Raw genomic sequence first — 25,794 nt, 5'->3', positions numbered from 1 at the left:
AGTTGCTTGAATTTTTTTTAACACCATGGATTCTGCACCACAAAATATCAGAAACAAAAAAAAACCTCAGTCAGCAATGATTGAACTTTCTTCAAAGGATGAGGGCAGGGAAGGAAGCCTCAAGCTGAAGAAGAACCCTTGTTAGTGGACAGAAGGTTGGGAGGGCTTGGAACGCTTGAAGGTTGATAATTTTTGCTTCATTACTTACTCATTAATTTCCTTCCTGCCACATGGTTATATCTCTATAGGTTGTTTTCCATCAGTTTTATAGTGGAGTAGATAATAAAATAAAATTAAAAGTGACCTTCCTGACAGCTTCCCACCCTCCTACTGGATAGAAGAGTAGCTGTCAGGTCCCTGGTCCTCTCTCTGAGGGTCAGGTGAGAGATGTGAGGGGCTGAGACGAGGTGGAAAGGAATTTGGGGTGGTCTAGAGGTTGGGGAACAGCCAGACCTCTGGAAGAGGCTTAGGTGGGGTAGAGGGAGGAGTATTTAGAGGAGAGATTAGACCCCAGGGCTGGGGAGCAGCACAAGGCAGCGGTGCCTACATCTTTCTTTGCAGGGAGTGAGGGTTTCTTTTAGTCCAAATGCATAAGAATCACACAGACACAGCCTCTGCAGATCTAGATATATTCCGAAGGAAAACGCCTCAGAGACGCCTCCATCCCATTCCAGCACCACAGTAACTGTCATTCTGGCCCCTGTACCCAGCTCAGCGAGGAGCTGAACCAGCAGCTGGAGGCCGTGTGCGGGTCCGTATTTGGGGAGCTGGAGTCTCAGGCGGTGGACGCCCTGGACCTGCCCGGCTGTTTCCGCATGCGGAGCCACAGCTACCTCCGGGCCATCCAGGCCGGCTGCTCTCAAGATGACGACTGCCTGCCCCTCCTTGCTGCCCCTGCCTCTGTCTCAGGGAGGCCCGGCTCCTGTGAGTACGCCCTCTCTCTCCTGACCCAGTCCTAGAATGGGGAGCTCTCTGGCTTCTGGTTCTGACCCTGGTCACAGCTGTGCCGTATGACCTTGGGCAGATCGCTTGCCTTTCTGGGCCGGATGATGGGGAGAACAATCCGTGACTCTGTACGTGGCTGCTGGGTCCTCTGTCACAGAGGGATTGTGGTGGGGGCGGGGCGGGTGGTCGGGCACAGACGCCTGCCAGGACGCGTTTCTCACCGCATGCGTCTCTGTATTCCCTGGCCACAGCCTTCAACTTCAGAAAGGCCCCGCCCCCCATCCCGACGGGAAGCCAGGCCCCGCCCCGCATCTCCATCACCGCCCAGAGCAGCACCGACTCCGCCCATGAGAGCTTCACCGCGGCGGAGGGCCCCGCCCGGCGCTGCAGCTCCGCCGACGGGCTGGACGGCCCCGCCATGGGCGCGCGCACCCTAGAGTTGGCGCCCATGCCACCCCGGGCCAGCCCCAAGCCCCCCACACTCATCATCAAGACCATTCCTGGCAGGGAGGAGCTGCGGAGCCTGGCGCGGCAGCGGAAGTGGCGGCCGTCCATCGGGGTGCAGGTATGGAAGGAGGGGGTGCCACGGAAAGTTCAGGTTCTGGGCGGTTGAGGGGGGTCAATGGACCGACTGAGTTTATAGACCTTTTCCTCCCTTGCTTTAGTATGGTCATCTATGGGGCTGCTCCAAACAGCCCCGGCCCACTCCCTTGTCCCACCTCCTGACACCATCACCTCTACTAGCCTAAGGTGACCTGTGCCCAGAGGTTGTCACCTTGATGCCTCTGACCTCCTGAGTCTCTCGTCTTGTTAAGGCAGATTGTCTTTGCAGGATCTGCCAGCTGGCTGGGGGCTCAGGCATCCCTTGCCCTTCTCCCTGGGAAGGGCTTGAGTCCCTTGGTCTAGCTGTGGCCACTGACTCCCCAACCCTGCTATCAGGTGGAGACTATCTCAGACTCGGACACGGAGAATAGGAGTCGAAGAGAGTTCCACTCCATCGGTGTACAGGTGGAAGAAGACAAGAGGTAGGTCTGAGTCAGGGCATCTCAGGCTTTCCTGGGAGGTGGGGGGAGAGGAGAGAGGGGGCAGGATGACCTCACCAGCCTGGTTTCCCTGCCCACCCTCTTTTCCTGGTCCTGAGAAGAAGCCCTTTTATTGGGGAGAAGTCAGAGCAGTACAGAGGTGGTTCTCCACGGAGATATCATCAGGACCTTCAGCAGATCTAAAGTGAATTCTGGAGTCCCCATTGTGGCGCAGTGGAAGTGAATCCGACTAGGAACCATGAGGTGATGGGTTCGATCCCTGGCCTCGCTTAGTGAGTTAAGGATCTGACGTTGCAGTGAGCTGTGGTGTAGGCCAGCAGCAACAGCTCCAATTAGATCCCTAGCCTGGGAACCTCCATTTACTGCGGGTGTGGCCCTAAAAAGACAAAAGAAAAAAAGAAAAAAGTGAATTCTCCTTGTACCCAGGCCAGTCCCAGGTGCTGTGCGGTGGACAGGAGCTACACAGTGGTCTGGGGAAAGGGGTGATAGGGAGAAGTAGCAGGTAGGTACAGAGCAAGCCTCCGACAAGTGCCCTTTAGAGGGCATAACAGGATTTTTCCAATCCCTCGTTATTTCCTGCGGTGCACAAGTATGTAAGCTCCAAAAGCAACAAACACGAAGATTGCCTCTCAGGAGCCCCTGGCAGATGTAACACTTCTCTTCACTCAGCTCACACAAGCATTTAACCAGTCAGGGGTACCTATTATATGCCTGAGTGTGTGGCATACCTGAGAAATCAGCCACCACTGTGCTGGCATTAGGTTATTTCCTTAATTTCCAACTGAAAAATTAGCACTGAGAGCTCTGGAGGGAATACTGGGAGGAATCTCTCTGTTGTTTGGTTCCTGTGGGAAGACACTCTCTCTAATGACCACGTGGCAGCGCTACAGCGGCCTGTCTGCCCTCTGGGCTGCAGTGCTACCAGGCCAGGGCAGCCCTGAGTATGGTGCCTGGGAACCCTCCTGGAGCCGGCTGTAAGAGTTTTCCAGTAGTCTGAGATGCCCAGACCATACCACTTGAAGGAAAAAAACCAGAGTGCCAGTAGCAGTTCCTCATAGCTCTGTACCCAGTTGCCATTGCTGGGCTTTTAGACCTTCCTAGATTCCTCCAACTGTTTCTGGGAAGCCCTGGGAGCATCTTGAGAGTGTGTGTGTGTGTGTGTGTGTGTGTGTGTGTGTGTGTGTGTGCGCGCGCGCGCCTGATCTGGACTTCTGGGGGTTCCTGTGGTGATGCACTAGTTTTCTCCACTCTCAAATGAGCTCCTTGCGGTTCCATATGCTCCTGAGGCTGTAAATGCCTCCATCCAGGGTGGCAAAAAGGTGCCCTTGTTGCCCCCATCATTCTTGAAAGCTGTCACCCACCAAATTCTTAATATTCTGTAAAGATCATAGAGAAGTAGCACTTTGTGGCAAACCCAATTCTGCAAGTCCATGACTTGAACTCTTGAGAGGTGGGTAGGAGTAAGGTGTTCAGAACCCTGCCCCCAGTGCTAATGCTGCCCCATGGACCATAAACCGAGCCCATGTGTCCCCATTTGCACCCTCATGAGGCTTTTTGGTCCCTCATCCAGGTGGACCCCTGGGGCCCACCCCCCCATTCCTCCTAACCAGCCTGAATCCTGAGAAGAGTGCACCAGGCATTCTCTTGAGACTTGGGCTAAATCAGCAAACTCTGCTGTTCATTCATGGAGTGATTCATTCAGAAAATACTTATTAAGCATCTATTATGGGACAGCTCCTGTTAAGCATCAAAGCCATGACTCTTACCCTTGTAGAAGTTATGACCTAGAAGGGAATCAAGGCAATGCATGAATAATCCATGAATAAAAATATGATTACACATTATGGTACAGTAGGTAATGGGATATTATTATGCATTATGGTGGGAATACGAAAGAAAAAAGGAGTGAAGAGAGAAAGGAGCTTATTTAGGTTAAGCAGGTGATAATTAAGCTGAGGCTTGAGGATTGACTAGGAACACTTAGGTGATGGTTGGGGGAAGAAGCATTCCAAGAAGAGGGGATAGCATATGCGAAGGCCCTGGGGTAGGAGAGAGTTTGATATGCATCAGGACCTGAAAGAAGGTTCATGTGGCTGGTGTGGAACGTCCTGGACAGTGGTGAGGGAGTGGACTGGAAACTAGGCAGGGCCAGGTCATGCAGAGCATGGGTGTGATAAAGAACTGGAATTTAATTCTAACTAATGAGTATCCATGGAAAAAAGGAGTGTGACATGATCTAATTTATGTTTACAAAATATATTGAGTGGAGAATAAATTTGAGGGAAGTACTAGTAGGTATGGGAGGCTGTTAAACAGGATTATTTTCATGATCTAAAAGAAAGATGATAGCCTTTTGCATTATGGCCAATCTTGTGTTGGGGATATTTTTTTCTATTGTATTTTAGACTTGGATGCTGCTGGTGTATGAAAACACTGTTAGGTTTTATATGTTGATTTTTCTGTTTTTGGCTGCATCCACGGTGGGCCAGAGTAGTGACCCAAGCCACTGCAGTGACAACACTGGATCCTTAACCTGCTGCACTTCAAGGGAACTCCTATGTTAACTTTGTATTCAGCAGCTTTGCTGCCAGATCTTATTAGGACTCAAAGCTTATCTGAAAATTGTGATGGGTTTTCTATACGGTCAGTTATATTTTCTGCAAATGAGAATATTTGTTTTATTCTGTATTTAAAATTTTTCTTTTTCTCACAATAATGCATTAAACAGGACTTCTAGTTTGCTGTTGAGTGTCTTAACTCTTGTGCCATTCAACATTAGTAAACATTAGACGTTAGTAAATATCTTCCAAGTCCCATTTATAAGTGGGATGATATTTGTTACAGATGTTGATGGATACTGTTTATCAGGTTAAGGAAATTCCCTTCTATTCCTACTTGGCTAAGAGTTTTTTTTTTTTTTTAATTTTTATTTTTTTGTCTTTTTCTCTAGGGCCGCACGTGTGGCATATGGAGGTTCCCAGGCTAGGGGTCTAATCAGAGCTGTAGCCACCAGCCTATGCCAGAGCCACAGCAATGCGGGATCTGAGCCATGTCTGCAACCTACATCACAGCTCACGGCAACACCGGATCCTTAACCCACTGAGCAAGGCCAGGGATCGAACCTGAAACCTCATGGTTCCTAGTCGGATTTGTTAACCACTGAGCCACGATGGGAGCTCCTTTTTTTTTTTTTTTCTTTTAATAAAAAATGAGAGTGGAATTTTATTGAGTGCTTTTCCAGAATCTACTTAGATGATCATAGATTTTCTCCTTCCATCTGTAATGTGGTGAATTATATTAAGAGATTTCCATGTTGACCCATTCTTTCACTCCTGGGGTAAACCCTGCTTGATCCCATTATCAGTTTGGATTAAGTTTGGCTGTAACAGGGCCTCAAAAGTGTCTTCAGTATATTTCTCACTCACAAGAAGGAAAAGCCTGGATGTAGAAGTTCTGTGTCAGGACCCCAGGTGCCTCCTTGCTGATCTTCCATCCTTTGTCTGTCACCACATATTCAGGGAGCCGATGCTCAAGCCCCATCCTATCTGCATTCTGATCAGTATCAGGGGGGCAGAGAGAAGGAGGGTGCAGTCCTTCCTTTTTAAAAGACTTCCTGGGGAGTTCCCGTCATGGCTCAGTGGTTAACGAATCCGACTAGGAACCACAGAGAGAAGAATGGGTGTGTGGACCTCTTAACAGTTTTTGTCATGGTCTTGCTCTATTGTTTTTAATATATACATTGCTGGATTTTGGAATAGGTGTTATTGATTTATTTAGGGTTTTTAAGAGTTCCCGGAGTTCCCATCGTGGCGCAGTGGTTAACGAATCCGACTAGGAACCATGAGGTTGCAGGTTCGGTCCCTGCCCTTGCTCAGTGGGTTAACGATCCGGCGTTGCCGTGAGCTGTGGTGTAGGTTGCAGACGCGGCTCGGATCCCGCGTTGCTGTGGCTCTGGCGTAGGCCGGTGGCTACAGCTCCGATTCAACCCCTAGCCTGGGAACCTCCATATGCCGCGGGAGCGGCCCAAGAAATAGCAACAACAACAACAAAAAGACAAAAACAAAAACAAACCAAAAAAAAAAAAAAAGAGTTCCCATCGTGGCTCAGCAGAAACAAATCTAACTAGTATCTGTGAGAATACAGGTTCAATCCCTGGCCTGGCGCAGTGGGTTAAGGATTGGGTGGTGTTGTGAGCTGTGGTGTAGGTCTCAGATGTGGTTCAGATCTAGCGTTGCTGTGGCTGTGGTGTAGACCAGTGGCTACAGCTCTGATTTGACCCCTAGCCTGGGAACTTCCATGTGCCTTGGGTGCGGCCCTAAAAAGACAAAAAATAAATAAATAAGATTTTTATATTTATGCTCATAAGTGAGATTGGCGTACAATTTGTTTTCACTGTTGTTATTCAGATTCGGTTCAGGTATTAAGGTTATGCTAGACTCCTAAAATGAGTTTGGTAGTGTTCTCTGTGTTTCTCTTGTGTGGAATAATTTGTAGGAAGCAGAAATTAACTTTTTCTTAAAGGTTTTGGCAGAGATTGCCTATGAAACTCTCCAGGCCTGATGCCTTTTCAGGATAGGAGAAGCTTTTTGAAGTACAGCTTCAGTGTGTTTAGTGGTTATTGATCTATTCTGGTTTTTCCTTCTTGAGTCAATTTTGGTGATTTATGTTTTTCTAAAAAATGGACTGTTTAACAAAGCATTGACAGTTTCCAAAATCTTTGGCACACATATTCTTTCTCATGGTATTAATTTTATAAATGTTTATCATATTATTAGGTTATGCCCCCTCCCTTTTTATTCCTGATGGTATATATTTATACCCTGCCTCTCTTTCTTGATCCATTTTGCACAATGTTCGTATAGTTTGTCATTTAAAAAACATACCAGAAATGGAACCCATGCCACAGCAGTGACAGTGCCATATCCTTAATATGCTGTGCCACCAGTGAACCCCTAACATATTTTTTAAATTATGTATTTTTATTTTTATTTTTTTTATTTTTTATTTTTTGTCTTTTTTTTTTTGTCTTTTTTTTTTTGTTGTTGTTGTTGTTGCTATTTCTTGGGCCGCTCCTGCGGCATATGGAGGTTCCCAGGCTAGGGGTTGAATCGGAGCTGTAGCCACCGGCCTACGCCAGAGGCACAGCAACGCGGGATCTGAGCCGCGTCTGCAACCTACACCACAGCTCACGGCAACGCCGGATCGTTAACCCACTGAGCAAGGGCAGGGATCGAACCCGCAACCTCATGGTTCCTAGTCGGATTCGTTAACCACTGCGCCACGACGGGAACTCCCAATTATGTATTTTTAGTCTTTAAAAGAACTAGCTTTCAGTTTGGGTGAGCATCTCTGTTGTTTCTCTTTTATCTTTAATATTTCCTTCTACTGCTTTTGTGTTATTATTTTCCTTCTACTTTTTTTTTTCTAGCATCTTGGACGTTACTTCTTTTTTTGCTTTTCCCTTTATTTGGCCATGCCTGCAGCATGCGGAAGTTCCCAGGCCAGGGACTGAACCTGAGCCACATCAGCCACATCATGGATTCCTTAACCACTAGGCTCCCAGGGAGCTCCTGAACACTATTTCTTATTTTTAAGGCTATAAATGTCCCTCTAACTATACTGCTATATTTGCATCTCATAAGTTTTGGGATCTTGTTTTCATTGTTCAGTTGTAGGTTTCATCTTAACTTCCTTTTTAACTCATGAATTATTCAAAAGAATTTTTTTTTTAACTTTCCAAATGTATCTTTTTGTGTAAGGGGCTACCTTTTCACTGTTTTTTTTTTTTTTTTTTTTTTTTTTTGGTCTTTTCAGGGCTGCACCCAAGGCATGTGGAAGTTCCCAGACTAGGGGTCCAGTCAGAGCTGTAGCTGTCGACATAAGCCAGAGCCACAGCAATGCGGAATCTGAGCTGTGTCTGTGACCTATGGCACAGCTCTCGGCAAAGCCAGATCCTTAACCCACTGAATGAGGCCAGGGATCGAACCCGTGTCCTTATGGATACTAGTTGGGTTCGTTAACCACTGAGCCATGACAGGAACTCCTACCTTTTCACTCTTGATTTGTAAATTTGCTACCTTGTCATGGTGTGCATTCTGTGTGATATTTATTCCTTAGAATTTGTTGAAGCTTCCTCCATCGTATATACATGTCATGTGTATATATATTATATATGATCAGACTTATAAATTATACTTTATACATGTATATCTTTGATTTTTTTTTTGGTTGTTTGACCTACCAGTTAAAAATGTCTCACCACGATTGTGAATGTGTCTATTTCCCCGGGAATTTTATTTATTTTTTCTTTAGTTTGAGAGTATGTTGTTTAGCATTCAGGCTTAAGATTGTTGTATCTTCTTAGTGGGTTGGTCCTTTTATCATTAAATAGGTTGCTATTCTTACTATTGGTTTTTGCCTTGAAGTCATTTTAGATATGTTGCTTGTAAGAGCAGTATGGAGCTAGAATTTAGTAGACTTATTTAATCTCTTTATGTATTTTTTGATTACTGATTTGTTTGGCTTTATTTCTATCATCTCTTTAAACATTTTCTATTTGACACACTTTTCTTTTGCTTCCTCCTCCCTTGCTTTTCTGCCATATGTTGAACTGATCAAGGTGACTTTATTTCTCTTGTTCCCTCCACTGGGTTGGAAGTTTACATTTTAATAGTGATTTCCTTCAAATTTAAAACAAATATACTTACTTTCATATTTTTCTATTAAAGTCTAAAATTAGTATTTCTATCCTGAAAGAGGCGCAAAGCAAGAACCTTGGAACACTTTAATTTCCTTCTTAACTCTCTCCCTCCATCTTCCGTGTTAATATTTGTCTAACATTTGATTATACCTCTTTAAAAAACTCTGCCAAGTCAGTTGTTGTTATATCTTTTATGGTTTAATAGTTTGGACGTACAAACATGTTTTAACAATTTATGTGTTCACTATTGCTTGTTGCTGCCCACTGCTTCCTCCTGGGTTCAATTTCCTTTATGCTGAAGTGCTACTTGAGCTTGGGAGCAGTTTTAGAGTTAATATCTCCGCCTGAGGTTTCTGTATTTCACTGGTACTACTCATTCAGACCCCACACCCACACACAAAGCAGCCTTAATATTCTGATTTCTCGGCATCCTACCTCCAGGCCACATACCTGAATCATGACGTGAGTTTTCTAGTCCACGTTTGTAAATGAGACGACCTTTATTTTGTCTGCTGGCTTTATGCATGGGGTCTCCTTCCAGGTCCCCAGGATGCAAAGACTTGGAGTCTCTCCTTTTATATTCTCGGTGTTACCAGGTAGCCTCTAGCATATGTCTGGCCTGATACTCCTGTGGCTCATTTGGCTTAGATTCCCTTTCACCTCTCTGATTTAGAATTTCCTTTTTCTTTCTGGAACCCAAAGATTTCTCTTTCTTCTTTTCAAGCTTGGCATTGTAGCAACTGCCTTTTGGGCTTTCTTTTTTTTTTTTCTCTCTTAGTGGGGCCACACCTGCTGCATATGGAAGTTCCCGAGCTAGGGGTCGAATTGGAGCTGCCACTGCCGGACTTACACCACAGTCTGCAGCAACGGCAGATCTGTAATGCACTGAGTGGGGTCAGGGATCGAACCTGAATCCTCACGGACACCTGCTAAGCCACAACGGGACCTCCTGGACTTTATTTGATGTAGCATTTCTGTATGTTTCTATATGTGCGGTATTGGGGGGGTGGGAACTTCCCAGGTTGGTTCATCCCGCCCTATTGATCAATTGTCTGTATAAGGCTCATGGCATCAGATACAGAGAGGAGTGGAATGATTTTGGAAGCATTTGAAGTGAAGTCAAGGAAGGGTGGGGACAGGTGGAGCCTGAGGTCTTCCTTTCTCTTGAGTAGGTGCTGGGGAGGCCTTCATGGGGTGGGCAGGAGAGGGGAGATAGTGTTGGACAAATGTCTAAAGAACTGAATTGCTTGGGACAGGTGATCACACTGGGAATCCAGAGGGGGTGACAGGTGGGGAGAGAAGAAATCTGGCGCATCTTTCTGGCCCAGTTCCCTTGCTTGTCTGCTGAAGGCATCATTAGTTATACACCTGCATTGTCCTTTCTGTCCCTTATGTCCCTGGCACTCTAAGTCTGACTTACCACACACCATGACCCAACTGGTACATAAAAGTGAGCCATGAATATCAGCAGCCTTTCCAGACACACATCCAGGTCTAGCCCCCCACCTGCTGCCACCCCATTTTCTTAGATTGTCTTGTCCTTGCTCTCGTGTCACTGGTCCCAGTATTTCTCTCTGTCTCTCTTTCTCTTTCTCTGTACTTTGGTTTAAAAAATTGCCAGGGAGGAAAGGTTTCTCCTTTTTTGCTTTTCAGGTGTTCCCTGCTAACCTACTGGGTGAGAAATTCGGATTTATTTCCCTTTATTCCTAGGAGTTGTCTGTGGGTCCTTTCGGTTGTGCATCATCAGTGATGACTTGGCTTAGAAACATATAAGCTTTGGGGTTGGCATCCCTTCAGTTCCATCTCCACTGCACCCCCGCCTAAGATTCATTTGTCCATAGACATTTATTGTATCCCTATTATTTGTCAAGTATTGTTCTGGGCACAGAGGATACAAAGGTGAGCCAAAGCAGACACAGCCCCTGGCCTGTGAAGCTTGCTGCCACATTAATCTAAGAACCTCATAAATGATGTAGAAGTTCAGCCGAGCAGGAGCCACAGAGGAGAGGCATGTACATTATGAGTGTGTATAGTTGACGCAGTCAGAGGGGTCAGGCATGGATTCCCTGAGAAGGTGACATTTGAGTGAAGGATCAACAGAACTAAGTGAAAATGGGAGATGAATGCTCCAGGCAGAAGGACCAGCAGGTGCTAAGACCTTTGGTAGGAGGGAGAAACAGTTGGAGTTCCCACTGTCGTGCATCGAAAAAGAATCCGACTAGTAACCATGAGGTTGTGGGTTCGACTCCTGGCCACACTCAGTGGGTTAAGGATCCGGCGTTGCCATGAGCTGTGGTGTAAATTGTAGACATGATTCAGATCCTGCATTGCTGTGGCTGTGGCCTCGGCTGGCAGCTGTAGCTCCGATTTGACTCCTAGCCTGGGAACCTCCATGTGTCATGGGTGTGGCCCTAAAAAGCAAAAAAAAAAAAAAAAAAAAAAAACGGTTATCAGCTCCATCTCAAGGCATCCTACAGCACCTGTCTTCCCAGACCCAACGTACTCTGGGCTGGTGAATGATAAAAGAATGGCATACCAGTGATGTTCCTGGTGAGTCTAAGCTCGATTCATACTGGAATTCATATGGCAGCGAAAAAAAAACAACAAAAAAAAAAAAAAAAAAAAAAAAAAGAATGCATCCAGGAGTTCCATTGTGGCTTGGTGGGTTAAGGATCTGACGTTGTCTCTGTGAGAATGAGGGTTTGATCCCTGGCCTCACTCAGTGGGTTAAGGATCCAGCATTTTCTTAAGCTTCAGCATAGGTTTTAGATGTGGCTCAGATCCGGTGTTGCTGTGGCTGTGGTGTAGGTTTAGCTGCAGTTCCAATTCAGTCCCTAGCCCAGAACTTCCATTTGCCACAGGTATGGCTGTGAAAAAGAAAAAAAAAAGAAAAAAAAATAAGAATGCATCCGGTGCCCTTATGGATAGAAGTCTATTGCTAGAGCCCTTTGAGAACATGGAAGTCATGTGATTTTTGCTTCTAACTCTCTCTAATCAAGGGATCTCCTTGTATCTTCCACTTCTAGATCCCTTCCATTAAGATTTTAATCTTAAATTCCTGAGTTAGCAAAAACAAAACAACATAAACAAGAAAAAACCAGCCATCCAATTAAATTTGATTATCGCATAAATAGGAAATACTTATTTTTAGTATAAGTATTTCCTAAATGTTGCATAAGACATACTGAAAATTATCTGTTATTTATTTGAAATTAAAATTTAACTGAAGTCCTATATTTTATCTGGCAGCCTTACTCAGACCCACTTGTGCCCAGTCAGGGCTACCTGGAGAACTCTGTGTAGGAAGTCCACCCCTTTCTTAGCATCATGGTCATTTCTGGCTTTGGAACCTTGGGGAGGGAATGTGCTGAAAGAACAGAGCTCCTGGAGTGCTGGGAAGGAAGCACATCCTCATGAAGTTATAGTCCAAGAACAGGCCTTCAAAAAAGCAATGAATTGCTGAATGACCACAAGCCTTGGGTGTGGACACTGCCTCCCTTCCTTAGCCATCAGCTCCAGAATGGTCATGACTCTCCCTAAATCTCCCACCTTAGCGCCACCTTGGCATCACTGTCATAGCCCCCAGGCCCTGTGGTGGACCTGGGAATCCCTGATTGATTGTGTATTTAAGCTCTTAAGCTGCCTTCTCAGAGAGGGAGCTAGAACAATGGCTGAGCCTTGCTGAAATGTCCCAATCCGTTCCCCCTCCCATCCCCTCCAGCTACTGCCAGGTACTCCTGGCAAAACCTCTTGACAACCTCTGGATGTTGAACATTCTTTGGACACCGAGTCTCTTGGGATGAGCCAGTTTCTTCCCAGAGTCTTCTGTGTTATCCATCAGAGAATCATGGTAGAAACATCTCCCTGAAGCAACCATGATAACCGCTTCCAGAATCATCAGCAGTGTGATCATTGTCACCCTAAAGGACTTGAGGGGAAGAGGCCTCCTTGACCTCGTTAAAAGGCTCGGGGAGAAAATATTGTGAAAGGCATTGTTAGGAATTAGTGATGATTCATAATTGAAGCCAGTTTCTACCCTTGTATTTGCAGCTATTGGTGAAGACCACAGCAGATGCTGCCAAATCCAAAACTAAATAGGGACAAAAGCCTTGGACTTCACTACCCTGAAAATGCATCTGTTACAGTTAGGATCAGTTTTGGCTGTCAGTTGCAGAAAAACAATGTCTTAAATATGCTAGAAGTTTATTTCCTTCTTGCTTAGAAGTCCGGAGAGAGTCAGTTGAGGGCTGGTAGTTGATCCACAGAGTCAGGACCCAGGCTTCTTCTGTCTTATTTCTCCTCCATCCTTAACACTTGGCTTACATCCCATGTTCCAAGATGGCTGCTTGTGGTCCAGCCATCACATCTGCATTCTGGTCAGCAGGGAGGAGAAAGGAATAAAGAAGGGTATGTGCTCTCCATTTAAGGACCTTTCCTGGAAAGTTGCACATACCACTTCTTATATCCAATGAGCTAAGAATTTAGCCACCTGGCTACACCTCGTTGTAATGGGGATTGGTGAAAGAACTTTATTTGAAATGGCCATGTGTCTAGCTTTAAATTGTGGGATTTGAGAGTTCTCTGGTGGCTCAGTGGGCTAAGGATTTGGTGTTGTCATTGCTGTGGCTCAGATTGCTGCTTTGGTGCCGTTTAAATCCCTGGCCTGGGAACTTTTGCAATCCACTAGCTAAAACCAAACCAAACCAAACCAAAACAACCAACTGGGGGATTCTGTTACTAAGGAAGAAAGGGGAATGGACATTGAGGAATGATTTGTATGTAGTCTCTACCATCCTTCCTTCCGACCAGCCAACCACTCAACCAAGGTTTATTTGAGGAATTGCCCGATTTAGTAAGGGAGAGAGAGATTTACATACGTGAACTAATTACAATACAATGTGATAAGGAGTAAAAGAGAGATTTTATTCAGAGTGCTGTGGGAGAACAGATGGAAATGATCGGCAGTAACTACATTATTCGTGATAATCAGTAACTACAAGACAGCACAATGGTCTAATTGGGTTCTCAGTGCTCCAGTCCCGTGATTTTATTTGTCCACCTCCCTTTCTTTTCAGTGTGGGCTCCAAACCTTCCCACCTCACCATATAATGGCTAACGTTTACCATGGGCAGGCCAGGTGCTGTTCGAAGTTTTTTAGATATGCTATTTCATAGCAATACTATGAGTAGGTGCTGCTGTCATTCTCATTTGTAGATGAAGAAACTGAGGCACAAGCTGTAAAGCTGGGTTGGTTTTGGACCCAGGCAGCCCCTCTCCAGACTCCAGAGCGTACGTACCTGCTTAACCCCTCCACTAGCCTGCCTCCCCTAAGGCTGTTCCTTCTTATTCCCTCCCCCAGTGCCCCTCCCCACAATCTCCAGAGACCGCCTCCCTGCTTACTTCATTAAAATGACTGAGGTCCAGTGGTAAGACCTCTCTTCACTTCCCACCAACTTCCAAATTCCTTGCCTCTCCTCCCTTGCCTCCTCCAACAGTCCTCCCCTAGGGGGTGAAGCATCCGTCTTCCTGATTAAAGCTGCCCCTCTCCCTCAGTCCTAGGGAGGCAGTGGAGTGTAAAGGTTTAAGAGTGGGCCTCTGCTGACTGACTGCACTAAATTGATAACCATCTGGTCTTAGGAAGTCACGTCGCTTCTCTAAGCCTTAGTTTTCTCATCTGTAAGAAGGAGTGACTCTAACGTGAGGACGCAGCATATTTATTCATGTAAAGTGCTTTGCTTAGCACATACTAACTATTCAGAGGATGTTAGTTATTATTTAATCCCCTTCTATCTGGTCCTTGGATTACTGCCTCTCTCTTCTCTATCTTGAATTGACTACTTTTTACAGGTTGTATTAGTTACCTATAGCTGCTGTAACGAATAGCCACAAATTTAGTGGCATCCAATGATACCTTTTTATAATCTTAACATTTCTAGCGGTTGCAAGTCTGAACTGGGTTTCACTGGGCTAAAATCAAGGTGTTGGCAAGACTGATCCCTTCTGGAGACCCAGGGAATCATCCATTTTGTCACTTTTTCCAGTGTATGAGGCTGGCCACATTCCGTGGCTTGTAGCCTACTTCTCTCTTCAAAACCAGCAGTGGCAGGTTGAGTCCTCACCTCCCATCACTCTAGCCTGGATCCCGTTGTCCCCTCTCCTTCTCGGACTCTGCGTTCCTGCCTGCCTCTTCCACTTAGGAGGACTCTTGATTAAAATGGATAGCACAGGATTCCATCTCAAATCCTCGATGTAATTATTTCTACAAAGTCCTTTTTGCTATGGAAGGTTCTGGGAATTAGGGCATGACTTCTTTGGGTGGCAATTCCTCTGCTTACCTCTTGGGGATATGGTATGTGAGAACTGTCCTAAACAAAATGCCCCCCTCACCCCCCATCAGCTCTATTGAGATATAATTGATAAACAACCAGATTACCCCTTCCTTAAAGGTACACTGTCTTCTTTTTTTCTCCCTTCTCAACCAAGCCCTTTTGGAGAGTTGTCTTGCTTAGTTTTCTCCACCTCCTGACAATCCCTTGTCCCCAAATTCCACCAGACCGACTTTATTTATTTATTTATTTTTGGCTGCGGTGTGCAGTGGCTTGATGTGGGATCTCAGTTCCCAGACCAGGGGTTGAACCCAGGCCATAGCAGTGAAAGCACCAAATCCTAACCATGAGACCACCAGGGAACTCCCTCCACCAAACTGACTCTTGCCCTGATCACCAGTGGCTTCCTTATGGCCAGGTCAGTGGATTCCTTTCATTCCCAACTGGCTGCATTTCCAGTTGGCTGCTCATTCCTCCTTGAGACTTTTGGGGGGATTTCGCGCTCCCCCCCCGCCCCCCGATCCTGTGTCTGCCTTTAGGTAACTTTCTCCTGGTTTTCTTTCTCTTTCTCTCTGACTTAGACTTGTCTGGGACTGCATAGTCTCCACTGGCCCCTGAAATGTCTGTGTTCCCCAGGTCTTTGCAATGTTCCATTGTTCTTTTCTGGGGTGATCTTATCCCACACTACTGGTTTTAAATGCCACTTGCACAAGGATGAGCAATTCTTGCTTGTGCTGTGCAAATCTCTGGCTCCTGGCTGGAAGTGTTGGTGAAAATTGTGTTTCCAGTAATCCCATAATCGCCTCAATTTCTCTGGCCTTCCTTGAAGTAGACACAGTGAGAGAGCTCCTTGAGCTGAGAATCATGAAGCCCAGGGTCCTTGTGACCCGTTTCCATCAAGACAGAGGATGATACTCTCAGGACCTCTCAGAGGACAATGAAAGGCGCAGACTGAGTGATGCTAAAGGATGGACCCATGTGTCATGGGGGTAACAGGAAGGAAAATAGGGAAGGCAGATCTTCAGTGATGTATTTACTAGGGCAAGTCCCACCTTTACCTGTGTGTTTTGTGATTGCTGGAGCTCTGAAGGAGCCAGAGATGAACTGGAGCTCAAAGCACAAAAATTTCAAAGGGAGCCAAAGTGCATCCTAACAGTTCCAGTTAGACACACACATTCTCACCAGAAACAGAACGATGTAACCCAACAGTGGGGCTGCTTCCAGATGCAGGAAGACGGCTGAGAGAGGAACGGTGCTGAGGATGGTGTCAGAGGCAGTCAGGAGGCTCATGGAGGAAGAGGAGGCTTGAGCAGGGAACAGACAGGGAGTGAGGAGGAGGAAAGCTGTTTCAGGTAGGGCAATAGCAGGTGCAAAGGCTAAAGTCAGGGCCACTATAATATACATGGGGAACAAGGAGGGTGCAGGGAAGATGAGGCTGGAGAGCACTGCATCTGGAGTACTCGCCAGCACTGGGTAAATGCGGGGAGGAAACCTGGCCTTTGGCTTGTTGACAACGGGGAGCAATGGCAGGGTTTGGAGCAGGGGAATGAGTTGGGCAGAGGTCCGCTTTAGGAAGATCACTCCTCTCCCAGGTGCTGGAGAGATGGGTGAGGAAATATTGGGCCCTGGATCCAACATAAAATATGCAAGGTATAATTTTATTTTGTTTTATTTAAAAATTATCTGGGAGTTCCCATTGTGGCACAGCAGTAAGGAACGCAACTAGTATCCATGAGGATGCAGGTTCGATCCCTATCCTTACTCAGTTGGTCGCAGACACGGCTCAGATCTGGCATTGCTATGGCTGTGGCGTAGGCCAGCAGCTGTAGCTCCAATTAGACCCCTTGCCTGGGAACCTCCATATGCCCAGGGTACAGCCCTAAAAAAAAGATAAAAAAAATATTATTAGTATTTTTTTAATTGAAGTATAATTGAACCACAACACTATGTAATGCCAGGTACACAAATTTGATATTTCCATACATTATGCGACAATCACCATGATAAGTCTAGTTACCATCTAGACTTAGACGCCCACATAAAGTTATTACAATATTTTTTACTGTATTCCACATGCTGTACATTTCTTCCCCATGACTTATTTATTTTGTAGCTGGAAATTTGGGGGGGTTTTGTTTGTCTTTTTTGTTTGTTTTTGGGGCTAGACCCGAGGCATATGGAGGTTCCGAGGCTAGCACTTGAATCAGAGCTGTAGCCACTGGCCTATGCCACAGCCACAGCAATGGCAGATCTGAGCCGCGTCTGCCACCTACACCACAGCTCAGCTCATGGCAATACCAGAACCTTAATCCACTGAGCGAGGCCAGGGATCGAACCCGCGTCCTCATGGATACTAGTCAGGTTCATTACCGCTGAGCCACAAAGGGAACTCCTGTAGCTGGAAGTTTGTACCTCTTAATTGCCCTCACCTGTTTCACTCATCACTCCCATCGGCAAGGTATAATTTACCTTGGCAATTACTGGTCCATTCCTATCATTTTGCAGTGTACATGTTATGTATTTATATGGAATATGCAGTCATATATATCATATGATGTAATTTATACACACACACACACACATTAGATGGCCCAGGTAGAGGGTGAATGACTTCCCAAAGGCCCCGAGCAACAAGGCCAACATTAGACTCGGATCTGTCTCCTAGTCTGGTGCTCTTCTATGCTCTACTGAGTGGAGACAGAGGTGGCTGAAATGAGGCTGATCTCATAGTCGAGGAAAGAGTGGTTAGTCCTAACCAGGGCAGGACAAGGCAGGTGCCGAGGTGAAGGCCATGTGGGAGGCAATGCAGATATGTTCTTGCTTTTTCTCTCTCTGGGTGGGGGTTGGGACATAGGGTTTGGTTGGAGACCGCACATGAGTGCATCTTTCTTTCCTGGGTCCTGCAGCATCCTTCTGGGCCTGGTTTCTATGGCAACAGGCTCCCAGCAGGCAGCCTGCCAGCTGGAGGGAAGCAGGCGGGCAAAGCAGACAGGGAGAGAAGGCCTGGGCAGCAAGTGGAAGGTTGAAGTTGTGGGGGTTGGGGGAGTCTCCTGAGAAGCTGGTGGTGCCCCTAGACCTGACCCCCCAAGCCCCTCTCTCGTCAGACCACACAAAGGTAGAGGTAGCTTAGGACGCACGGGCTCTTCTTTATGGTCCTTGCATTTCCAGACCTCCAACTTCCGTTAACCTCTCCCTGCCACCCCCACATCTCCTGACTCTCACTTCTTTAAGTATTATCTGACCCCAACCTCATGCTCCTCAGGGAGCACTCACTTCTTCATAGAAAAGAGCCCCTACTCTGAAATCAGCAAGGGGGGAGAAAAGAACAAGGCCAATTGACTTTCTGTTTTGCATAAGATTTGCATGTTATTAACGCAAAGACAAGAAATTTCCAGGCCCTGTGTCTTTCCTGCCAACGACTTAATTCAACTCCACTGGCACCAACTGACTGTGTCTGGCCAGGCTCCGTTCTGAGCTACGGGGTCCCTAGAGGAGAAGTCCTCCCGGCTGCAGCCCGCCCCCTCTCCCCCAGCTGCTTTAAGGCACTTCTTCCTGATGTTCTAGCAGCTGGTGTGGTGGGAAGTTCTTGGGCTATGGAGCGTGGCAGTCCTGGCTCCAGATCCTGGCTCTCCTGTTTTGCAGCTGAGTGACTGTGGGGCTCTCTGGGCCATAGGCTGAGGACATACTGATAGCATTGGTATAAACTAGCAAAGACATATTGTTTGTTAAAATGCTGAAATAGGAGTTCTTGTTGTGGCTCAGCTTAAGAACCTGACAATTTTTTTTTTAATTAAGAACCTGACATTAGGAGTTCCCATCGTGGTGCAGCAGAAATGAATCCGACTAGGAACCATGAGGTTGTGGGTTTGATCCCTGGCCTTGCTCAGTAGATTAAGGATTCGGTGTTGCCCTGAGCTGTGGTGTAGGTCGCAGACGCGGCTCGGATCTGGCGTGGCTGTGGATGTGGTGTACGCCTGCGGCTGTAGCTCTGATTCAACCCCTAGCCAGGGAATCTCCATATGCCATGGGTGCGGCCCTAAAAGTACAAAAGATTAAAAAAAAAAAAGAACCTGACATTAGAGTCATGAGGATTTGGGTTCAATCCCTGGCCTTGGTCAGTAGGTCAAGGATCCAGCATTGCCACAAGCTGTAGTGTAGGCCGCAGATTCAACTTGGATCCGGTGTTGCTATGGCCGCGGCATAGGCCAGCAGCTACAGCTCCAGTTTGACCCCTAGCTCTGGGAACTTGCATATGCTGCAAGTTTGGCCCTAAAAAGAAAAATAAATGCTAAAATACTTGTGTATTCATTGGTAAAGAGCCACCACCCTGGACCCTCCCTGGGCCCCTCTGGTCTGGCCCTTAGTCCAGCTTCTGCAGGGTGATGGCATGACACTTTGGCTGTGTCTGTCCGATTGGTATATTCCACCATCTGTTCTGCCCAGGGAGTACAGGTTGTTAAATGTTTTGAATGTCACCCCTGTCCAGAAGCCCTGCAACAGGTAGGTATATTTTGTACCCTCTGGCAGCAAGGACTGATACATTTAAAGGCCGGAAATTAATGCCCATCACTTTGTAGGTTTCCTTTCTCATTCCTTTTCCTTTTGGCCTGGGGGTGCGGAGAGGGCTGGGATGAGATGCAGCAGGGGCAGAGATGACTGCCACCTCTCTCACCAGGCGGGCGAGGTTCAAGCGCTCCAACAGTGTGACAGCCGGCGTGCAGGCCGACCTGGAGCTGGAGGGCCTAGCCGGCCTGGCCACTGTGGCCACAGAAGACAAGGCCCTGCAGTTCGGACGCTCCTTCCAGAGGCACGCCTCTGAGCCCCAGCCCGGGCCCCGGGCCCCCACCTACTCAGTCTTCCGCACGGTCCACACGCAGGGCCAGTGGGCCTACCGCGAGGGCTACCCACTGCCGTACGAGTCGCCGGCCACCGATGGGTCGCCCGGCCCTGCCCCTGCCCCTACCCCCGGCCCCGGGTCCGGCCGCCGCGACTCCTGGATGGAGCGCGGCTCACGTAGCCTCCCCGACTCAGGCCGCACGTCCCCCTGCCCACGGGATGGCGAGTGGTTCATCAAGATGCTGAGGGCGGAGGTGGAGAAGCTGGAGCACTGGTGCCAGCAGATGGAGCGCGAGGCGGAGGACTATGAGCTGCCGGAGGAGAGTGAGTGAGGACACCATGTGCGCGGAGGGAGCGTGGCTGGTGGGGCTGCAGCGCAGTGCGGGAGGAGAGGCCTTTGGCTGGGAGTGACTGTGCCTTTCTCACAGTTTGGTTGTGTAGCCCCAGGCTTTCTCTCCGTTGGCAGCAGGGCATGCTGGGAGCTCTTGGAAGAAAGCAGGAGCAGCTTTAGAGGCCCGAGTGAGGACTGGAAAAGTGGGTGAAAGGGCTGGGCCTTCTGCGAGATGGCTGCCAGTCCAAGTCCATGGGTATCCAGGGGACTCTGTTCCTTTGTGGGCTGGGCTGCGAAGCCAGGTCTGATCCAGGTGTGAGACTAGGACTTCAGGCAGAGGGGGAGGCAGTGCTCAGTGTGGGCTCATGTCCCAAGCCTGGGTGAAGGAGATTCAGCCAGGAAGACAGGACCCTGCCTGAGAGAGGCCGTGACCCGTCCCTGCAAGTCCAGTCTGAAAGGGGGAGACAGCCTTACCTCGGTCCCCAAGTTGATGAGAAGTGACTCGAAGACAAAAGCCATGCACATGACATGATTTAGTAATTCTTAATGAGCTGAGGAGTCATATGCTGGTGAGTGACAAAGTTCTGCCAACGGGTGATCCCTGAGCCTAGTTCCTGGCCAAGGCTCTAGGACTGGGCTGGGGCAAGTTTTCATCTGTTCTCTGACATGGGACGGAGAGGACACAGGAGGATAAGGACTCATATGAACGAAGAAACATCAGTGTCTGGTTATGCTTGGTCTTCTTGGTGAAGTGGATAGAACTGCTTGTTAAGACCTTGAGGATGGGATGGGGAGAAGGCTGGAGGGGACAGACGGATAGACAGTGCCAGACAACAGAGGGGTCAGAGTCATTCAGGGCAGACTTCCTGGAGGCTGGGGAAGGAGAGCCTCATTCCTCTCCCGGCATCTCTTTCTCCCCTCCAGTCTTGGAGAAGATCCGCAGTGCCGTGGGCAGCACACAACTGCTCCTGTCCCAGAAGGTTCAGCAGTTCTTCCGGCTGTGTCAGCAAAGCATGGTGAGTGCCCGTGGGCATAGAGCTTACGGGAAGTGTGTATGCCTGGAGGTGAGACCCAGTGTCTGTGGCCATGAGGGAGAGGCCTGGGCTCTTTCTTGTCTCCCTGCCTCTCAGTCCCCACCCCACTCTTCCAAGGTGAGCTTCCCAACGATGAGAATGGGTAGTGCTTTCTCTGGTCCTGGCTGGGGCTCAGCTGACTGGCTGCCTCCCCCCTCTGTCTCCCTTCACTGCAGGACCCCACAGCATTCCCCGTGCCCACCTTCCAGGACCTGGCGGGTTTCTGGGACCTCCTGCAGCTCTCTATCGAGGATGTGACCCTCAAGTTCCTGGAGCTACAGCAACTCAAGGCCAACAGCTGGAAACTCCTGGAGCCTAAGGTAGGGAGGAGGTCCCTTCAAGCCAAGAGGCCAGACCCTTCCCAGAGAGTGTAGGGGGGAGAGGAGGACAGGAGATGAGAACGTGGGCAGCAGAGGCAGCCTTGGCAGAAGGCTGAAGACGGTGACCATCTTCTTCCAAAAGGACCACATACTTGGTCACTGCCTTCTGCTTGGCCCTGGTGCTCATTGCTGCTTGAGCTGCAAGAACCCTTTGGTGGCTGCAGCCACCTCAGATCAGAGGTAGTTTGAGAGAGCCAGAATGGCAGACTGCCCCCAGCTGGGGCCTAGCACAGAGAGGACATTTAAGGTCCCCTGAGCCCTCATCTCACTAGACCTTGTCAGTGACGGGGCCCAGCAACAGCCTGAAATGTGAACCCCCGTTTCCTTGCCTGGGTCGGAGGGGCCGCCACGCTAGGGACCCGGAGGGAAAGCTTCCACTCTGATGCGAGTTGTGGAAAACAGTTCCACCAGGGGGCGCTCGAGTCTTTTTTTTTTTTTTTTTAAGTGTAAATTGTGGGTTTTGACCTTGGCAGAACCAGTACCTCTGAGGCTTCTAGGCGGGCACACGCTCTCAAGAACCGCTCTCACCGGTCAGAGGAGCGCGGTGTTAACCCCTTCAGGCCCTGGGGGCGCAGAGTGGGAAGTCGGGCGGGGTCCGGCGACTAAACTAAGCCACCTCCCTCTGCCGGCAGGAGGAGAAGAAGGTCCCTCCGCCGATACCAAAGAAGCCCTCGCGGGGCCGGGGCGTGCCGGTGAAGGAGCGCTCCCTGGACTCGGTGGACCGGCAGCGGCAGGAAGCGCGCAAGCGGCTCCTGGCGGCCAAGCGCGCCGCCTCCTTCCGCCACAGTTCGGCCACCGAGAGCGCCGACAGCATCGAGATCTACATCCCCGAGGCCCAGACCAGGCTGTGACCCGCCCGGCCCGCCCAGCCCGGGCCCGGGCCCGCGGTTTTCTACCCGTACTGTACACCCAGCGTCGAGGTCACTGTGAACGCGGGCCGCCCCGTGCGCCCGCCCCGCCGGCACCGCACGCCCCGGCCCCTCCTGCCCGTCACGCTCTCGTGGGTTTTTTACCTTCCTGACCCCACGCGAAGGCGCCCGGGCTGGGCTGGGGGCCGTGCCTCTCCACCCTGCGCCCCCACCGGGACTCCCCTCCTTCCAGGTCCGACGCTTCGTCCCCACCTCCTCCCCACGGGCACCATCTCTGCCATTACTTCCCCCACGGGCCAGGCCGGGCCGGGTCCCCCATCTGGGCTCTGCGTCCCCCCCACCCCGCGGGGCTGGGCTTCGTGGGGAATCAAGCTTCGTGGCTTTTTATGAAGAATCCCGAACCCCGCCTAGGAGCCCGCCCCATCCTCCCAGGGGCTCTACCCTCAGCCCTCTGCCCACCGGGCCCAGGGACCACAGTGGCTGGACCAACCCAGGACCAGGGCGCCTGGGCCTCTCCCCTTTCCCAGCTGCTGGGAAGGGGAGATGGGGGCTTCCCCTCACCACACCTGTGGCTGTTCCCACATCCCCTTGAGTATCCCAGGAAAAATAAAACGGCAGAACTGCACTCGAGCCAGCTGCTCTATCCAGAAGAAGCCACCTCTGCCTATGCATGTTGGGGGAGGGGGGCGCGGAAAAGTGGGTGGAGGAAAAAGAGGCCAGAGCCCAGGTTCTTGGTTTGGGGAGAGCCTGACTGCCTGGGCCAGGTGGCCACAGAAGGACCAGAGCCCATCGGAGGGGCCTGGGTGGGGTGAAGAGGGCCGTCTTTCAATTCCTATTTGAAGGTTTCCTTTCTCTCAGTCCCCCCAATGTTTCCCCAGAGAGAGAAGCCCACAGCCCAATGCCTGGCCCACAGCGTGTCCTCCATAAACAGGGAGGGCTGATATTCTTCGACAGGGACAAATACTGGTGTCTCTCCTTCTAAGGGGCCAGTGTTGCCTCTGCTCCAGAAAATTCCAGTTTCTGCTGTCACATTTTCTAATGCCTCCTGTGCACGGGCACATTGATGGGGTGGGGGGTGGGGGCAGAGAAGAAGAGAGGAGAATTTTCCTGGGAAGCTCTGTGGCATCCTAAACCCAGTAGTGATGGCCAGTGTTTATTGGATGCTTGTGGTGGGTCAGGCAAGGGGTGAGTGCTTTACACGAATGCAGCTCATTCTTATGACAGATGAGAAAGCCGAAGCTCAGGAGAGTCCAAGTGCCCTGTCACAGGCAGGCCTAAGGGTGGGAGACCCAGGTCTGTCTCATGTAAGCCATGAGCTTTTAGCTCTACAGCCTTCTGAGCCCAGAAAAAGGCTGATGGCAGCTCCCACTTAGAAAGCCAACTTTCTGAGGAAAAACCTTCCAAAGGGTTGGCTGCTCTTCTGAGCCTCTCTGGACTAGCCAGTTCTTCTCATTCATTTATTCTGCAAATGTTTAGCAAGAACCACTGTTGGAGCATTCCCATTGTGACCCTGTAGGTTAAGAACCCGACATAGTCTCTGTAAGGATGTGGGTTTGATCCCCGGCCTGGTTCGGTGGGTTAAGTTGCTACAAACTGTGGTGTAGATCACAGATGTGGCTTGGATCTGGCATTTGCTGTGGCCGTGCCATAGGCCTCAGCTGCAGGTCCAGTTTAACCCCTAGCCTGGGCAATTCCATATGCCACAGGCTCATACATAAAAAGAAAAAAAAAAAAAAAAAACAAACAAACCACTGTTAGCACTGTCCAGCAGCGAAGAGATAGCCCTGAAGGAGTTGTTTCTACTCTTATGGTGCTAATAGACTTATGGGAAAAACAGACAAGAAGGTAAGCAGTCACATCATAAGGGTGGGTGCTGGAAAGATGACTAGGTATTAGCCACTGAAGGAGGGCGGGGAAAGAATGTTCCAAGATCGGAGAACAGCTGTGCAAAGGTCTGGGGGAGAAAGAGGCATTGGGAGGGCAGAGGCTTGATCATGCTGAGCTTTGGGATCAGTTTAAGGATGGTGGGCCTGGGTCCTGAGGGTGATGGGGAGCCACGGAAGGGTTTTGAAGAGGACAGTGGCATGAACAGATATTTTGCTGGTCTGGGAGACCACCTGAAAAGCAAGAGGTCATACACCCATGCACACACACAGGCGAAACCACTGGGAGGTGGAGAGGGCTCTGAATTTCCAAAAGTGAATCAGCTTGCAGCCAATCCTAAACATATTCCTGGGCCCTGTCTAAGACTTAGTGAATATATTCTTGGCCCTTGGATGAATTTTTAGCAAAAATTCTGATGGCAGCCAGGTCTGGGAATACTGAGATTGGATGACTGTCATAAAGTTTCAACTAGAAATGCTCATTTGTCTATTTCCCCTAAACGTGCCAACTGAGACATGGGTTGGGTGACTTTACTATTACTGAGCTTCAGTTGTTTAACCTTTAAAATGGGAACCTGGAAGTTCCCAGTGTGGCTCAGCAGTTATGAACTAGTATCCACGAGAATGAGGGTTAAAGGATCTGGCATTGCCGTGAGCTGTGATGTAGGTCACAGATGCGGCTTGGATCTGGCATTGCTGTGGCTGTGGTGTAGGCTGGCAGCTGCAGCTCCAGTTTGACCCCTAGCCTGGAACTTCCACATGCTGCAGGTGTGGTATTAAAAAAAAAAAAAAAAAAAAAAAAAGAGTTCCTATCATGGCTCAGTGGTTAACGAATCCGACTACGAACCATGAGGGTGTGTGTTCGATCCCTGGCCTTGCTCAGTGGGTTAAGGATCTGGCATTGCCATGAGCTGTGGTGTTGGTCGAAGATGCAGCTTGAATCCCGCCTTGCTGTGGCTCTGGCGTAGGCTGGCAGCTACAGCTCCAACTCGACCCCTAGCCTGGGAACCTCCATATGCTATGGGTTTGGCCCTAAAAAAAGACAAAAGATGAATAAAATAAAATATAATAAAAAAATACGGAGTTCACATTGTGGCTCAGCTGTAACGAACCCAACTAGTATACATGAGGATGAGGGTTCGATTCTTGACCTCATTCAGTGGGTTAAGGATCCAGCGTTTCCTTGAGCTATGGTGTAGATTGCAGACACAGTTCTGATCTGGTGTTGCTATGGCTGTGGTGTAGGCTGGTAGCTGTAGCTCCGATTCCACCCCTAGCCTGGGAACTTCCATCTGTTGCAGGTTTGGCCCTAAAAGGCAAATCAATTAATTAATGAATTAAAGTAAAATAATTAAAAAAATAAAATGGGAATCTGGGGTGAGGTTTGAACTAGACAATACGCAGAGCA

The 25,794-nt window shown here is 48.8% G+C and overlaps 1 protein-coding gene across 4 annotated transcripts in view; it reads left to right on the top strand.

The window, feature by feature from the left end:
- Nucleotides 1-23,130, top strand: part of DLGAP3 (DLG associated protein 3) — a 63,741-nt gene extending 40,611 nt beyond the window's left edge. For 3 of the 4 annotated variants that reach the window (XM_021095869.1, XM_021095868.1, XM_021095870.1), the window contains 7 exons: nucleotides 711-924; nucleotides 1,197-1,510; nucleotides 1,885-1,970; nucleotides 19,690-20,174; nucleotides 21,106-21,197; nucleotides 21,431-21,574; nucleotides 22,267-23,130. In XM_021095869.1, the coding sequence (XP_020951528.1) occupies nucleotides 711-924; nucleotides 1,197-1,510; nucleotides 1,885-1,970; nucleotides 19,690-20,174; nucleotides 21,106-21,197; nucleotides 21,431-21,574; nucleotides 22,267-22,485 (1,554 nt within the window). In that variant the 3' untranslated portion in view covers nucleotides 22,486-23,130. The remainder of the gene's footprint in view (nucleotides 1-710; nucleotides 925-1,196; nucleotides 1,511-1,884; nucleotides 1,971-19,689; nucleotides 20,175-21,105; nucleotides 21,198-21,430; nucleotides 21,575-22,266) is intronic. The other variant, XM_021095871.1, reaches the window with a different exon arrangement.

Source organism: Sus scrofa, chromosome 6 (genome assembly GCF_000003025.6).
Source record: "Sus scrofa isolate TJ Tabasco breed Duroc chromosome 6, Sscrofa11.1, whole genome shotgun sequence".
NCBI classification, from domain to species: domain Eukaryota; kingdom Metazoa; phylum Chordata; class Mammalia; order Artiodactyla; family Suidae; genus Sus; species Sus scrofa.
The sequence above is the reverse complement of the archived record's forward strand: the minus strand, read 5'-3'. Positions and strand labels throughout refer to the sequence as shown.